At 32.3% G+C, this 18,959-nt stretch overlaps 1 protein-coding gene and 1 non-coding gene across 2 annotated transcripts; both read right to left on the bottom strand.

Moving 5' to 3' along the window:
* Positions 1 to 98, bottom strand: LOC143565817 (U6 spliceosomal RNA). The gene has a single exon (XR_013141134.1). It is a non-coding gene; the product is annotated as a U6 spliceosomal RNA (small nuclear RNA).
* A 10,138-nt stretch (positions 99 to 10,236) lies between these two features.
* LOC143565808 (uncharacterized) lies at positions 10,237 to 18,259 on the bottom strand. Its single transcript, XM_077052670.1, has 7 exons — positions 17,868 to 18,259; positions 17,742 to 17,773; positions 12,509 to 12,606; positions 12,321 to 12,403; positions 12,157 to 12,234; positions 11,993 to 12,091; positions 10,237 to 10,708 (listed from the first exon to the last, which is right to left on the bottom strand). Exons 1-7 carry the CDS (start codon positions 17,949 to 17,951, stop codon positions 10,484 to 10,486), a joined length of 699 nt encoding a protein of 232 aa, XP_076908785.1. The 5' UTR covers positions 17,952 to 18,259; the 3' UTR covers positions 10,237 to 10,483.
* Between the last annotated feature and the right edge of the window lie 700 nt (positions 18,260 to 18,959).

The raw sequence follows: 18,959 nt of genomic DNA, 5'->3' as shown, positions 1-18,959 counted from the left end.
AAATATATTAATAAGTTTGTATATCTGTCATCTTTACGCAGGGGCTATGTTCGTCTTCACTGTATCATTCCAATTTTATCGGATGTTCCCAGAGAGACATGTATACATTAAAACGTAACTTCTTCTTCCTCGAATTGTAGGAAACACGTAAAACATACACATGACTATAAAGCAAGCATGTAGTTTAGTTTAAGTTAGAACATATAGTCTATTTTTGAAAGATTGACAAGGATTATATGAGCTAGTTCAAGACGGTTGATGCATAATTCAAACGAATGACACACAAACGTATCCTTGGTCTTGGATATTCAAGACGTATCAAATTCAAGAATAAATTATATTTGTATATGTTAATTGAGGTTTCAATCACTTAAGATCAATACATAATTAGACTGCTTAGAAATATATTTTTCATAAACTAAGACACATGTTTCACATAATTTAATGTAATGAAGTATTGTTTTGATTAAAAATAGTTAGAAAAAAAGGTATTTCATTCAAATAAATTGACAAAAACTTCTTGATTTATAGTTGTCACAACCCATCTTTCTTTAGTCACGTAATGTTAGTTCTAATAAAAAACCAATATTGTTCTAGACAATAAACGACTAGCTTGTGGCCATATCGTGAATTGACTATACGCTCTGTTTAAAACTTCTCCGTGTTGTTTTTTTTCTTTATTTAAACGTTTTCTCCATCCATATTTGAATCTTCCTGCTTAATCTTTTAACTAGTGTTTAAAAATTGTGTTTTATAAATAGTGTTTAAAAAGAACTTTAAACACTATGTTTAAGTAAATAAAACCATACACCAAAGTTCTCATACTCATAAAGACATGGACCCAACCACCAGATCTTGCATAGTGTCAACCACTCCCTTGTTTTCCAACATGTGTTCGAAAAAAACCGAACAGTAATGGATATGCCATTAATTACAAAATAAACTTTATTTTTTTATTTTATTTATATTATTATTATTATTATTATTTGAACGGCTAAATGCTACACTGTAGGGATTAAACTATTAACCTCCTGATCAACACTCAAACCAGCTTATGACCTCATTAAAGTGAGAATGACGCGAAATAATCTTTCTAAATTTTTTAAACCGATAATATTCTAGTTTAAAACTTTTTCATCTACCTACAATATCTAAGATATCAAAAAGTTATGTTACATGCCATGCAATACAAATCATGATTTTATTGGTGTAATGACATGTATGTACTTTGTATTTATAATTTTATGAAATTATAAAATTCACCATTAAAATATAATAAACACACATATTATTATTTTATAAAATAACTCAAAATAAAACATTATCATCACCGGACATTTTAATCTTTTTGGAAAACTCTTTTCCATTGCTTTCATGATCGACATCTTCATGTACGTTACTCCCAAGCACACATCATAATTGGGTATTAGTTTTTTTAAGTATATAATATTAACCAACAATTCGACATGAAAACATATTTGCGTTATTTTCTATTTTTATGTTATCTCGTCCAATGAGCATGTACTTTCTAGATTTCTAACACTCATGTCAATTTTGTTGGTCGTGTAAAAAGAAATTATTACTCTTCTAGTTTTAATTTAATAATAAATATGTACTTCAATTTGTATTTAGATAAATATATCGAATTGGTTAAAAGATGATTTAATGTAAAAATTTTATGTAGTTTAAAAAAAAACAAACAGATCTTTGAGTCGATATTCCAAAAAATGACTTCATAAAAAACTAGCTTATTTATTATTTATTGAAAAACTTGTGTGGTACACCGTACACGAATCTCAAACAAGTTTTTTAATGACCGTATTTATTTTCCTTTTTGTTCAACTTACTTTACCAAAATTCGTTTTCATTTCATCACTAGAAAATTAGTTTATATTACATATACTAATTACATCATAAAACTAAAACAAACAAACAAAATTAATACCGTTTGATGGTTAATAAAAGTTTTGTCAGTCATTGAAAAAAAGATTTATAATATTTTGAAGCATTTCAAACTTAAAATTGAGTGGAATCAAGAAGAGGTATATAATGCATTAATTATGACCCGTGAACCATGCGTCATGTGTGCAATCTAATTCAGGTTGAAATCAATTCATATGTGCATGCATCTGTTTCCTTATGACATCATGCATTTATGCCATTACACAGTATTTTTTTTTTAAACTAGACAATATTATAACAAAATATAAAAATAAAAACATAACAAGGTGTGACAACCGCTAAAAATTAGACTAATCTGGTAATTATCTTAACCGTAATCGTGTATTAATTAGTAAAATAAATATATAGGAATAATATTTTTAGTCAAAGTTTTTGACTTTAGTTGAATTTTAAAATATGGAACCCGAAAAAGTTCAATTTTGTCGTGTAGCTGACACTGTACAGATTGATACCGGGTAATATCTCAAAACGTATAAATTCATAAACGTGTCAAGATGATATCGAAAAATAAAATTTTATGTTAGGATATTAGAGATAGTGTATAAACTTAATTTTAGAAGGTTCGAATCGCAAAAATTAGAAAATAAGTAACCGAAAGCCAGTAGAGGACACCGTAAGAGCCCGACATTAAGTTTATCAGAAAATTTTGTTTTTAGGCAGACATTGACTGTAATCTAATTTCGCTCAAAGTCTGATAAAAATTATTAGAAACGGAAGTCGTTTGGCTAGATAAATTACGAGATACGTTAAACTTTAACACCTAGGTATTATCACATGTCATTATTCAAAACCACCTCTCCCTCCTCCCTCTCCCATCTCTCTCGGCCGCCACTTACACACAACCCAACCCACCTCCCAAACCCACCAATGAAAAGCTTACATATAGGTATGCAATGATTGATAGATTACTTGGAAGCTACACACTTGGACACATGCACACCCTATACCATCCAACTCACAACCCTATACCTCTCTTTCTCCCTTCATATAACCGGCCACCCCACCACCACCTTACCATCTCACATTTTCAAATTTTTATACACGCAACACTTGATTAGGAGATCTTTGGTGGAAGGTTAAGCTAATAACAAGAAGTAGGAAGCCAAAGGAAGGATTATAGCCAACACAAGGTCACATTATCACCTCCTTAGACACCAAATCCGAAACCCAAGGTAACCCACTTCAAGATTTGTGTATATTAGTTGCTATTTGATGTTTAAAGCTTGATTTTAGTATGCTTGGTAGTGTACATGTAGGTATAATATGGATATATACATGCATATGTGTGAACCGTGAGTTTACATAGGAATGTATAAGATGGGTTTTGTTGATTATAGGACTTGTTATGGTTGCATTTTAGCATGTATAGATTGTCCATATTGATGTTACTTGAGTTTGTTTAACAAATGGGTTTAGGTATTGTTTTAATATTGGAAGTAAATGTGTAAATGGCCAAAAGATCAAAGATGGATAATGAGTAAAAATACCCATGTTAGGCCGTAAGTTTTGATTTTGGTATTGGATTGAAGTTGTAAGCTTGTTAAATGGTAAAATGGTTAAAGAAAGAATGATAATTTTGAAAACCACATACTTGATTACTTGAAAAAGTTGTAAGTAATAATAATAATGGTTTTGAAAGGATCTTGGAAAAGGGTTGACAAAAAGTGTAGGGATTTGACTTTGTTGGAAAGTTACTTACACATGCAAGTAATACAAAAATTTGATTTTGATCATAAAGCTCATACTTGTCTTATATGGATTGAAAATGACAAACTAAGTGATTGAATGGGACATATGGAAAGGAATAAAATCTACTAGAAGTACTAGGATGCATGAAACATGATAACTTAGATAAACAAGAGTTTGTGTTAAACTTACTAATAAAGGAAACTTTGTAAATTGTACAAGTTGTTTCGCAAAATGATTTGATAAGTGAACATAATCTTGTGTGGATGATTAAAGACTTGTGGTTAGGATTACTTCAGTAAACTCTATTGTAAAGATTGTTAGTATGATAATAAGGTTATTAAAAATTGCTACTTACTAGTAATAGAAACTTTGTTGTTAAAGAAATCAAGAATGTGTTTGTTAAAGGATAACAATGGGATGAAATAAGATGTTAATATGGGTTAATAAGATCTGGAAATTTTGGTACATAAACACCTTGTAGAGATTGTAGAAATAACATGTATATTGTATAGTTGAAAACTTAAGCTAAGGCTTGAGCATGTGTAGTTAAAAATTTGTTTTGTGTGCATACTTGGTGCTAGATGATCAAACATGGATGTGATGATATATTACTTGTTATTATATGTATATTTGCTGTACCAAATGGTTTGGTTTTGACATTGTGACTTAAATAGCTTGTCGGTGACTTTAACGGTCGGAAAGTTCGACTTTTAAGGTGAACCGACGTGACTTTTTGGAACTGAATTAAAACAGCTCCCAAAGTCATAATATTCTTATATTTAACATAAGTTAAAGTATAAGAAAAGTGAAGAATAGCAAAACTTAAACCAACACGGTTCGTGTCGCGAAAACCGACACGAAAACGTTAGAAATTGACATTTTTAAGAAATTGGCAACAAAATAAGAACCAAAACATTTTTATTGAAAAACCAATAAAACTTGACTAAAAACTATATAAAAAGTGTTCTAGATAATTTAAAACTAAAAGTTTCATAAAAATGACAACCGGTTCGTTTTTAAGCTCAAAATCAACGAAACCGGCAAAACCGACAAAACCGATTATAATAGAGTCAAAATTTTAAATAAAATAATTACTTGAATTTTTCCAAAACACTCCAGCAACTAAAGGTAATAATTTTTATAAATTTTAATAATTAAATTATTAAATAAAACAATTATTAGTTGATTATTACTTGTTTATATTTTTAAGTATAGAATTATAAGATTATAAGTAGTAAACTTTATGTGTTATATGTTTGTGTGGATTTTTAGAATAAGAATATATATATTTTAGTTAAACCTAAAATTAACGAACGTGTACTAATATAGGAACGAGCATTTATTCGAACACTGAAATCAAAGGTGAGTTCTTCCTCCGAAAAGCATATTGTATATCTATATTCGTATTTATATATATATATGTTTTGAAAACGTATTATACTACAAATTGTCGTTATTGTGGGATGAATCAATTTGGTTAAATAACTGTTAACCGAATTGAGGGCACAGAAATGTTGGTAGATCTATCGGGGTGACGCCCCCCACTTCCATTCGCGTTGGGTTAAAAGTGGGAATATTTCGAGTATGGTACGTTTTGAGTTATCAAATTGGTAGTCATACACGCGTTGTATTCTTAGCTAGTTTACAACTAACGCTTTTTGTGCTTAAAGGTAAAATGCGGGTTTCGTTATTGTGTTATACCGTGTTATGATCGGTTTTATTGGGAGTATAATGGCCGTACACCATTATATTCATGTGTTGTTTATATATAAATTGTTTATATTTATATAATAAGTTTTTCTTCTCAGGAATAAATCACCAACATTCGTGTTGACCCAAATATTATTTAAATATGCTTTGCAGGAAAGTGAAGGTTTCGAGGTGGCATGGAAACGAGAGCGTGGGGTGTTTGAACAAAAGTGATGTGTTGTAAACCGTGCATTAGCACGTGTAGTAAACTCTGATTTTGTAAAATATTTCTTATAATAAAAGATGATGCTTTTATTATTAAATGGTTATTATTGTTGACTATCGGCATCTGTCATAACCCGAATGAATTAAAGTTAAGACTTCCGCTGTGTTAAGTTAAGGTTTTCGGGGTGTGACACAAGGCACTAGCAGTAAACATATTAACATAACATGTAAAATAAACAAGATGGACACCAATGTAACCAAACCAAGTATCTTTCTAAGCCCGGAATTTAATCCATTTAAACTTGCACGATACATATGTACCTCATATATAATGAATTAGTTTGAGACCTTTGTATTACACGTTATGAAAAATTTAAACTTTAATCATTAAGTGAAATACATTCAATAAATTGATCATATATTAATACAATTACAATTAACATTAAAATTACAGAAATTAGATAACTAAGATTATACAAATGTGTTACAAATAAGTAAAAACTTTCTTTTACACTACATATGTGATTGTATTAGTAGTTATACATTGTTTATCAAAAATCAAAATCTTTAGTCAATGTCTGCTTTTAACTCTTAATAAGGTAACATATAGGTCTGCTTGTAACTCTTGATATAACCACGCATAGCTGTCCGTGTGACAAAAAAGGTTCTCCAAATACATACCAACTCTAGATAAATGATAATATATCCATGAAACCATTAAAAAAATATTCATACAAATAAAATATCATAGCTTTTAATCAATTAATATGATGACATTTAAAAACATCTGTTCATGTTTATAAAAAAACATGATTATTCCAAAAATCATATTACCTACACTTTGATGTTATAATCATGATTAGAATATTTAGGATTTGAAATTGATTGATCATGATAAATTTGTTGTCATTAATATTTTGTGTATGACAAACTTTTAATTGATTTTATACTTTGCAATTAAAAACTGTATAATCAAGCAACATAAAAACCAAAAATAAAACTATAACAAAATGATTTGTTTCATTTCATATGAATGTAATAGCAAGGAAAATGACAAATACATACTAATATTATAACCATGTTCAAATAATAGTGATTATTCTTCGTTAGAAGAATTAAAAAATATTTAAAGTTGCATAAAGGGAAAGTAGTGATATATATATGATAATTGGAAGTAAGACTGTCACTTTTACCCGTAACCTGAAACCCAACCCAAGAAAATCCGTACCCGAACCCAAACTAACCCGACCCGAGAAACTCGAACCCAAGAAAATACTAACCCGAACCTGAACCTGAACCGAAGTAATCCGGGTTGGTTCTTGGGTCGGAATTCTAGGTTTCATGTCAACAAAAATAAACTTTTAGTTTTTAAATCATATATATTTTTAGGTATTAAAGGCTAAGCCTTAGTCGCTGGCGTTATCAGGATTTAGTCCAGGTCGATCGTTCTCATTCCACATACAATGAATCGATTGTTTATTTTTTATTATTTTGAATATAAACTATAATAAACACTTTAATTATGTATTAACCAACATGTAACACTAACATAACCTCAATTCGTTGAATTTGTATAAAAATAAAATTAATAAGTTAATATAATATAGGAATTATGTAAATAACTAATGTAAACAATATTTTTGGTTTCAGTATATCCTAAATGATTTTTGGAAAACGAAAATAATGGAATGGGATTGAAACAATTTTTTTAGTTTAAAATATTAATTTTAGTTTAATTAAGTAATTTATCTTATAAGACGTATTAAATTAAATATATTTGAATGTATAGATAAAATATAAATCAAGTCATAAAACATATGTTTCTGAAGCATTTTGGTCTGAGTTATAGATTAAAATATTTAAAACTAAATATGGATCTTCTTATTGCTAAAACTCTTTATACTACACAAAAAGTCATATAAATAGATGACAAAAAAAATCATACTTGTTATAGATTAAAATACATAACCAGTATGACATGTTTTAATAATTAAACCATACAAATCCAAATTCTTCGACAATAATGCACTTTTTTTTAATTTGTAATTACTTGTGACTTTCAAATTTTATTCTAACAGAGGTATGCATATCAATTTTGATATTTCCTTATTTCACCATTAATGTTAATGAATGAATTAATTAGTATTTACATTTAATAAACGTAAACTTGGATTCATATATTGAATTGACTTAAAAAATAAGAACCATATATGAAAATTTGATAAAAAAAATGTGAGGAGGGCTATAAGCTTGACAAGTGGCAAAAATTGTAGTCTTTTATTGGAATAGAAAGATATTAGTAAGAGAATGGCTTAAGCTATATAACCGTCTTACATATTACACATGTGTGTATATGTTTGTAGTTTTTACAGCAGGAAATAAGCGCCATATAATCTTTGTGTTTACAAGGTGATCTAGTGGATTTGGAAGGCTAGAAACACGTTAGTATTTAAGCGGGATGCTTGCTCAAGAAACTTATTTTCTGTTTTAAAATCTATAAACATATACGTACACTATTTATACATAAGACGGTTATGGAATAGCTTACACCACTCTCTTACTATAATATTCATTATATATGATGTATATATATGTATTGTGCATTTACAGTTCGCTACTAAATATTGGTTTTTGTTCTTAACAAACCTCTCTCCATATATTTTAATTTATAGCTTCATTCATTTCTAAGTATGTACTATCTTGTAATTTTGGAAATAATATAAACATAGATTGAAGAAAACCAAAATAGCAAGTGAAAAGCTGATGAAAGAAGATACAAATGAAAGACTGAGCTCTGACTTGCATATCAGTTGTACAACTAGAATCACACTTAGAATGGCTGTTAAAGCTGAGGTGGTTCACCATAATGTTGGCTACACCGGCGTTATTGGGTGTTAGTTAACACAAGAACTAGCGTTATGACATGAAAAGGCTGGAGCCACACACTAACAAGCAATAAATCATTTTTTTTGTTTCTTGTTTCTTTTTCTTTATTTTCTCCACCATCAATAACTAGATTGTTAACCCAAAACACCCTAGTTAATGAATGAGTTGGTTAAAGCCTCACTGTTTACGTGACAATGATATGATGCTTGACTCACCACAACCAGCCTAAATACCGTAGTTATACCTTCAATATCATCACCACTCAGCTACCAAAAATGCAGGCATTCACCAGACATTCACAAATTGTACCTTCATGATTGTAATGATGTTTTGTTTAGTGGTGCGTAGAGGGTCGATGTTGTTATTGAATGCGAATACGTGGAGTGGGGTTTTGACTTCTACAAGGTACCGGTTACGTAAACTAGTTATATTGGTAAGTCATTATAATCATTGGAAGTACAATGATATTTTTGTGTGCGCAAAAAAGCCTTCATTTTTAGACTTCGTTTAGGGCCTCCAAAAAATCAAGTCGTGACTACTCGGAGATAATGTATTATTATGGGAGAAGCTAAAAAACCACCCGCTAGACCACTAATCAACCGCCTAGATTGTTCACTGCGAATCATCATATCTAAACGCCTATTTAAATGGCCTTGTGCAGGGCTATACGGGCATTAAAATGAAATGATCAAATCCTAAACGTCCATTCATAAGTTGAAACGAGTATGTGCATACACTAGACACCCTTTAGAGATTGCATCTAGCCGTCTGGTATAATGACGGCCCGTATGTTACTAGTACTGTCATTGTCATAGTGATGTGACATTGTAACTTGTAACATCAATCTTTTCATTACTAATAAAAACAAGTATTTCAAAAAGACATGTACACACAAATATTATTTAAAACAGTAAGGCTGAGGGGTGTGGGGGGCTCTAACGGGGGCGCGAGTGGGGGCTCCAGCCAATAATATTGTGACGTGTGGCAGAGAGAGAAACTGGATAAGATGGGTGTTGGAGCCCCCGCTGGAGCCCCTGGCCCTAGTGTGGAGGGGCTCCAGCGGATTTTTTTTTTATTTTTTTATAAATATATTCAAAAAACGTATTATTAAAAAAACTCATAAATTATTAAAAAAAACACACATTAAAAAAAACACATTAATATCTAAAAATAAAAAAAAAATTAAAGTACTAAAAAAAGTTTTTTTTTTTGAAGAAAAAAAAGTTTGGAAGATGGGTTGATTTTGGGTTTTTTTTTGAAGTTGTGGTAATTGTTTTATGTGATTTTGGGTGTGGTAATTGTTTTATGTGATCTTGGGTTTATATATAGGAAGAACACTTTTTTTTTTATTAAATTAAAGAGCCCAACGGCTCATTTCTCATCTCCCAATGTCCCTTTACACCTACAGGTCCCGCGAACCACCTAGCGCCTGCTTTGAATTCCGTGCTCGCGCCCCTCTCGCGCCCCGGTGGTGTGGTGCTCGCGCCTGGGGGCGCGAGCGGAGGGGCTCTCGCGCCCCCGCTGAAGCCCCACACCCCTCAGCCTAACAAGGTACATAAAATTCTGGCAATGTCTCATGTACCTCTACAAATTATTGCCATTGTAACGTCACAAATACATCAAATGTCTTGTATCAATGTTTAATATTGCATTTACCATTTTACCTTGACTACCAAAACCATTTTCACCTTGCCTTACCATTTTGATTTAATTTATGAATGACAAGCCCACAAGATATAATAAAGTTTTCAGTTTTTTGGTGAAAACTTTAAGATGGTTTTTGCAATAGCAGGCAAGGAATCTAGTACACTTTCTGACACACTTGGCAGTTTCTATAAACATATTAATTATTTTTAAAATGGTGGAATGACTTTAATGAAAAAAAAGATGCATTTAATTATCCTAACTTTTTCTTGTGACATTTTACAAATCTAACAGCAACAAAAGCATATAACAAAATGTATATATATGTATAATGTATCTACCAAATTACATACCTAGTAGTTTGAGCAATCACATAAAGTCAACCATGTTAGTCAAACCCGGCACCGGTCCAGCTGGATCCCCGATTCTTGGGGACTGCCCCGATTCCTTTAGCTCCTCTACCTTGCATTGCGATTTTCTTCTTCCCTCTTCCTTCTACATCTCCGGTTGTCTTTTTATTATTAGTTTCCACATCGCTCTTGGTTGATTCAGTAGGTGGTTCCACAGCATTTGAACTTGTGGTGGTCAATGCAGGTCCCAGTTGACTCTCGGCCTACAAGAAACCATTATTGTGTGGATATTATTGTAATTTCAACATGCATGCAATTATATTACAACATCTGGAATCGGTGACTCCACAAACGCATAGGTGTTACCGATGCGCGGCTTTGTTTATGGGGGTGTTTCTGGCTCTACACGTTTGTGACCATTTTTCATTTTTTAAACATTATGAAAATAATACATATATAATATATAGGGGAAAGTTAACATACAAATTAAATTAACGTGCTAACTGTGCAAATCAAGTAGTGTAATTATGTAATTACATCGTAGTCTAATTACATTATGCTGTAATCACACAACACTATAATTACACCATGTTGTATATATAATTACACTACTTGATTTGCACAGTTAGCACGTTAATTTAATTAGTATTTGATCCAAACCCATAATATATATATATATATATATATATTAACGTTTTATAACATAAATATATAAATCTATAAACTTATTAACTTAATATTTAATATATTATTAAGCTTTTATAAAAGAAACTTAAGGTTTAGCAAATTATACAATTTATAATATGTCAACTAAATAAACTTTTATAATACCAATTTATGTAAATTTTAATAACTTGTAAAAAATTAAAACGGCTATATAATATTATAAATATACAACTTATTAAACGTTTCAATTTATTTTGAACCATAGGTGTTACCTCACCTATGCTATTACACCATTACACAATATTATACTACACCATTGCCCAGGTTTGAACCTTGGACATCCCATCTACCAAGTGGGCTAGCCTCACATTGCCTATTAAACGTTTCAATACATTTTATTATACTTTTTTATTTTATTTATGCTATTACAATACATTTGAACCATTTTATCAATACATTTGAACCATAGGTGTTACCTCACCTATGCTATTACACCATTACACCATATTATACTACACCATTGCCCAGGTTTGAACCTTGGACATCCCATCTACCAAGTGGGCTAGCCTCACATTGCCTATTAAACGTTTCAATACATTTTATCATACTTTTTTATTTTATTTATGTAAAATCTAAATGCTATTAAATTTAATTATATATTAGAAACTAGACAGTTTATAATATATAATTTGGTTATGACAAATAAATGTGAAAAGTGGTGATGATATGGAAATGGAAGGACGTTTGTGAAGGATAATGCGTTGAAGAGAAAACGTGTCTTTTAAGGATGGATGTTTTACTAATGTGACTGGTGACTGGGCACGTTTTAAGGCATTTGTGAGAGTCTCTTATTGTTGAAAACGAAATGAAAGAAGACTTACAGTTCCTACAAGTGCGGTTGATTTTCTTGGATTCAAAGCCTCTAGCCTCCTTTTTAGTTCCTCTAGTCTAGCAAACTGAGAGTTACTGCTTTCTTGGACCTATGAAAGAGAAGTGAGAATGCAATAATAACTGAAACGGGAAAATAATTGTAACTGTGAAGTACCAGATTATTCAAATCTTCACATAGTTTCTGCTTGACTGCTTCTTCGTCTTTTACAGCCTTCGTTGCAGCTTCCCAAGCCTGAAACATACAGAATTATTTATTTATTTGGCCATAGGCTACGATTACAGACGCAAATATTTCTAATATTAACTGAAAGTATAAACCTGTTTTGCTTCTTCTTCCTTCAACTTTGCAAAACGAATCCTTTCGGTTGACAATTCAATTTTCTTTCTCATGTGTTCAAGTGCTACAACATATTAATGTAAACAAAATAAAAGTAACACTTAGCATACGAAAGTGAAGACCAACAAAGGGCAAACTGGGAAAAACATATAGTGGATGGTGGACCAACCGGCTTTCTTTGGCCCTGCTGTGAGTTTCATCTCCATTGTGAGATTTGCAAGTTCTCGCTCAACATCACGGATTTTTGAATAGTTTTCGTCAATGTATCTGAAAGTTGCAAAATCAGAAGTAACAACTTATAATGGAACAAGGTGTATAGAAATATGCTCATACACATTATGCTATTTATATGGTAATGAAGATTGATCCTAATGAGCATAAAGCGCAGTTACCAGTGAACTTGACATGGTATTGCAATAAATAAGGAGCGTGCACGAAATATAAATTATAAATTAAGATGACCTAATGTCGATCAGTCGTTATACTCAACCTCGTTAAAACAATATTGAAGTCACTCACTGAGCAAATTAGCAGTTGATGACCCATTTTAGATATTATCCGTCAAAGAGAACCAATGATCAAAGAAAAACAAATGTCTAGCAGGTCAAGACTAGCAGGTCTGGACATACATTGTCACTAGTCAATAATAGTCAATCTGCCAAGGAGATGCAAGATTAGGGGTATAAGCAAGCCGACTAAACTCGAGTTTGGCGTTCGAACTTATGAGAGCTAGAGCTCGTGAGTAGTTTTTCAAACTTGAGCTCAGCTCGTGTAATATTTATTAATTAATTTATATATTTTTTTAATTTTTTATACATATTTTAACTGCAATTGTGATACGAACCTGTCCTTTTAGTTGAGGCTAATTTGTAGGAAGTAGAATAGTGGGTCAGTTATTTTAGTAACTGTAGAAATAAGTATTAATAGTTTCACTTTTCCTTGTAATGAATGTCAATGTTATTATTATAAAATTAGGGTTTCTTAACCTTGTATTTGGAGAATTGCCATCTCGAATTGGCTAATCGGAGATCAAGCCTATCTCGAATTTGGCTAGTTATGTTAGTTTTAGTAATTTAGATTTTCAGTTTCTATCATTGGTTCCATTGCCGGGAAACCGAATGATGCCTACAACCCGGAATCTAGCAGATCAATTAGCAACCATTGCAAAACAATTAGAAGCCATTCTAGCATCTTTGAGGGATGATGTTGAAGAAATCAAAGTCCAGATGATCGGAGATGACTGTAACAGTGAAGAATCAGGCCGTGACTTGAAAAACACGGTGGCGGAGGAACCGCATAATTCCGAGCATGATCCTCTTCATGTTCATGTACCACCGCTAGATTTGATCAATGAAGACACCCTTGATGACAACCCTAGTGATGGCGAAGATCAGTCAAAACATGTTTTGGATGTTCAATTGAAGATCACAGATCAGTCTCGGTATGCATTGGGTAGTCATTTGAAGATTGACAATGGTGTTCAATTGCAGATTGGAGAGGGTGCTAAATTGCAGGTTGGAGAGGGTATTGTAGATTTGGGAAGCACCCAGAATCCCATACAAATCCAGGCCTACTTAAAGCAAAGTAAATTGACTTTTGCTGTTACAGATCCAGGTTACGTCAACCGATGGGTCCAGAAAACTCTCCTGCCTATTATTAAAGATGGGGAAAGTGATCTTCAGTTCTATTCAGTTCAAGACAATCAAGGGTTGCAGGAACACCCTCAATCCACAACAGAATGGCTTATTGCTTGGCGCTACAATTCCCTTCTTTCGGACTTGAGGACAAGTCGATTTTCCGGGCCGGTAGTATTGATACGAACCTGTCCTTTTAGTTGAGGCTAATTTGTAGGAAGTAGAATGGTGGGTCAGTTATTTTAGTAACTGTAGAAAATAAGTATTAATAGTTTCACTTTTCCTTGTAATGAATGTCAATGTTATTATTATAAAATTAGGGTTTCTTAACCTTGTATTTGGAGAATTGCCATCTCGAATTGGCTAATCGGAGATCAAGCCTATCTCGAATTTGGCTAGTTATGTTAGTTTTAGTAATTTAGATTTTCGGTTTCTATCAAATTGTCATATAGAAGATATAACAAATATATATTATTTAATTATTTTTGTCATAATATTATACATAATAACAATTATTATACAAATATATGTTTAATATATTAAATAAAAATTATATAAATGATAGGGTCGTTTAGGCTTGTGATCCGGCTCGAAACTGGATAGGTAAAGCTCGGGCTCGGGCTCGTTAATTAAACAAACTTGTTTTTAGGCTTGAGCTCATTTAAGCTCAAGCCGATTCAAGCTTTTAGTGAGCCAATCTCAAGTAGCTCACAAGCGACTTTGCTTGTTTACACCCCTATGCAGGACACTGCCAATTCAGTATGAGGGAACATAAGAGGTTAAGCAAAGAAAATCCTTCATGTCATGTCATCAGAGAGTATTGACCTTTTCTTCTTACCCAAGGAAGAAACTCTTACTCAAAACTTATATGAGGATCAATCGTCCAATCAAGGACATGAGCCATAGAGAGAGACACTGTTCTCATAAGTGGGCAAAAAACTAAAATCGTGACTCTACCAAGCTTATATGGAACAATGATAAATCAAGAGTAGCAGAAGAGAAGTACTAAAGGAAAATCCAAATAAAGATCAAAAGAGGTGATGATACTTCAGAACGTATTAAGGAATCTGATTATCCTAATGATGATGGGATTGTTCTGATGGCCAGAAAGTTCAGAAAGATGTTCTCCAAGAGAATATTCAATAATGGGAACAAGCTCCACATGAAGAAAAGTCAAATCTAAGCCAGTGTTTGACTCTGAATGTTTCAATCATAAGACGATTGGTCTAATCGCTGTTGATTGCAGATCTAAAAGGCTAACTGGCTCTTAAGAGAAGAAAAGCACTTCCGCTGACGATAAGTATGAAGCTAAATACCGCAGGCTGAAAGTATCTATTATTTTCATATTCAAAGATAAAAGGTCCAAATGTATTCTTTGGTGATGCTATATTCAACACTGCAACCTTAAAAAATGTGTCGCATTATAAAGACTTCAGTATGATCTTATAAGCATATCTCAGCTTTGTGATGCTAAGTTGCTAACAACGGAGTCATTTTCAGAAAATTTGTTCGCAATATCTACGAACAGCCAAAACATGCAAGGATATATATGTGGCTTGCTAACCCTGCCATGGAAACCTTATACTCCAGACAAAATTCTGAACTAAATTGGATATGACACAAGTGACTTTCTCACCTCAACTTCAAAAACATCAATCAGTTTGTCACATCAAAAGGTCTCCCTCAGATCTCACACTATATATGTTGGAACTTTATGTGAAAAAGGGTGGATCTCAGTTTTCAAAAACTATGTTGTTAGAGCCCCATAACAAAATGGTGCTGCATAAAAGAAAAATGAACCATAAATGAAGCTGCTCGATCATTTTTTAGTGAAGCAAATCTCAAAACTCACTTGAGGGAAGAAGCTTGTAATATTAGTTAAGTAGTTATACATAAAAACTGATCAATCATTGTAAAAAGCCACAAGAAGACACCTTATTGTCATAAACTGCCTAAATTTTATTTTGTAATGTCAGGATTCCAGAATTTTCTAGTGCTTTCTTGAAGCATTATGACCATAGGAAAATTCAAGATTATTATGAGACTTCTAGCCACATTATTCCATGGATATCTATGGGAAAGCCTAGATATATCATATGAGTTATGCTAGACCTTTTTAAGGATTATTCTAGATAGGTAGATTCTGGATTAACCTAGTAAGTCAGCAAGGCCATCGTTGGCGTAAGTGGTCACACTAACCCTTTCATTCCGCAAGTTAAAGTCCTAAAACCAACTCTGTTATGGGATATCGCCAGATGGGAAATTACATGGAGTCTTGGAGAGAGTAAACATCGTATATGACACAATTAAAATCAAGACGGTTACAAGGTACTTTTAGGGCACTAAAACATTATATTGTTGTCATAAGCACAGTGACATCGAAAGAGGTACATGCACTATGAAAACTTGGGCAAACTTTGCCAAGAAACTCAAGAAGCACTATGAAAAACGGAATATGCACAAGACGAAGCCAAGAGTTGACTTTGTAAATTACATCAAACAAGGAATTTACTGCAATAACATCAACTGTAAGCCGTCTCATCTATATCTAACAAGCACATGTTTCGTTTGCATTGGTGAACACCAAACGCGATTTTATCCCGTCAGAGCGAGTCGTGCACACTATGATACCCCAACAATAGGACTACCGAAAAAGCAAACTAGAGGCACGTTTATGGTCATTACAACTTCTCAACACAATAGCCAAACAGAGTAAGACATCTAACAAAGGTGAAAAATACAAAGATCAAGCAATTGATTTCAACATTGAACACTTACCTAACTTATTCTTGTTATAACATAAGATCCTAAGCTAAGAAGAATTTAATGGTCAACTAATTAGAACCATACCAAATAAGCTCCACAAACCCAAATTTTACTAAATATTCCAAACTACTATGTAAACAATAGGTCAAATCAAATCTACAAAATAATGAAATGGACGCAAGACATTGCCATCACAAAACAGCAACATTAAGTCATTGCAACTTCTCGTTCAAGAAACAAATGTTTTATTTGCAACAGTAAACACTAAACACGATTTTGTCCCGTATGAGCGAGCTGTGCACACTATGATACCCCAACAATAAGACTACCTAAAAAAGGAACCACGTTTACGGTCATTACAACTTTTCAACTCAACGGCAAACACAGAGTAACACGTCTAACATAGATCCTAAGCAGTTAATGCGGAAAAATATCGGATATCAGTCGAGGACCAATATTTGAGATATCGGTAATTTTAATATTATGCAGAATTTAAATATATAGCACTTTAACGCTAACAAGTCAGTATATTCTCCTACTATTAACTAATTATCCTTGTGCAACTTGCAAAACACTGACAATTGTAGCAAGTAGGAACTGATTAAGACTCAACACACTAACATTAAACACTAAAAGTTGAAAATTAAGACTTAAGACACTAATATCGGGAATATCGGTGTCAAATCACCGATATTATCGGTATATTTCACATGAGTACCGATAACCGAGATACCACCGATATTGACTGCATAGCATAGATAAAGCAATTATGTCTACATTGAGCATTTATTTCACTTTCTTAAACTGTTCCTGTTATAGCATAATCAAATAAGCTCCATAAACCCTAACTTAACTAAACACTCCTAATTACTATGTAAATTATTATTAACAGGCGAAACTTACAATGCTAAATGCAATTAAAAAAACTTAAAACAAATCAGATCTAAACACACACAAATTCATTGATTATTAATTAGTAGAATTAGAATGAAACTAACTTACTTTCTCAATTGAAGTTGTTCTTCTTCAATCATCTGAAATCATTTAAAAACAACAACAGGCAAATATCATAATCAACAGATATAAATATATAATTAAAACCTATATATACAGCAAATGAATACGTACTCGCTCGGTGTGAGCGATGACAGGCGATTCGCGAACGAGGCCGTCAGGTCCAATTTCCGTAGCCAGTGAAGGATTGATCGCCATTGTTGATACTGTGGATCGGATCTATGTTATCATTATTATTATTATTATTATTATTATTATTATTATTATTATTATTGAATGTTGGATTTGGAAGAAGAATGAGATGGTTTAGAAAGAGGTTTGGAGTGTAAAACTAACAAATTAACTAAATCTGAGTGGTAAGAGTAGTGACGTACGCATAACTGCATAAGAAGCGTGTGAAGTTGTTAGTTACAATCAAAGGCACATGCCACAGGTCAACGATGGATGGATGGATGGATGGATGGATGCTTTGAGTGCTTGTTGAGCCATTTTACTTTGGAATTTTTGATTATGGACGTTGTTTTACTCAATTAACCAAACCGATTTAAAAATTAAACTGAAACCGAATCGGTTTGAAGCCGATTATGTAGAAACCGATTGTAACTGTAGGTTCAGAACCGGTTTGTAAGTTTCTTCATCAAAACCGGTTAACCGAACCGAATAACCTAGCCAAGAAACCGGTTTCAACCAGAACCGAAACTGATTATAAACCAATTTTGATTTTTGTTGACTAAACCGAACCGGTTTTGAGATTTAAACCAGTTTGTGCATCTCTACACTCAATTATACTTTCCTTAAACAACGATTGGAATTGCCACTAATACAGGGCAAGTCTTCAAGAGATGTGATGTTAACCGTCCATGCTAACTTTGAAGTCCGTACATTTTGTTTGCCTTCCATATGTAATGAAAACACTTGGATTAACTATTAAACTTTAATTTTGATTATATTAATGAGGGTTAAGTTATCCTAACAAGTGAAATTAAGTGATCTTCAAGAAGAAACGGGGCAATGTAAATTTACAAATTCATGTAAAATTCAAGAAACATCTAAGCGCAAGATTATAACTTTGATATCTGAGTGGTGAAGAAAATGCAGAATAAATCACACATGTTTTTAAAAGTGTGGATTGCTTTTTGATAATTTTAAATATAAACTCAATAGTATGAATGATGACATGATGATGATACTCTTAATAATAGTAAG

The sequence above is a fragment of the Bidens hawaiensis genome, unplaced genomic scaffold (genome assembly GCF_021521415.1).
Source record: "Bidens hawaiensis isolate Kalapana, Puna unplaced genomic scaffold, B.hawaiensis_p1.1 tig00022530_1, whole genome shotgun sequence".
In the NCBI taxonomy this organism is placed as follows: domain Eukaryota; kingdom Viridiplantae; phylum Streptophyta; class Magnoliopsida; order Asterales; family Asteraceae; genus Bidens; species Bidens hawaiensis.
This window is presented reverse-complemented; position numbering and strand designations above follow the sequence as displayed.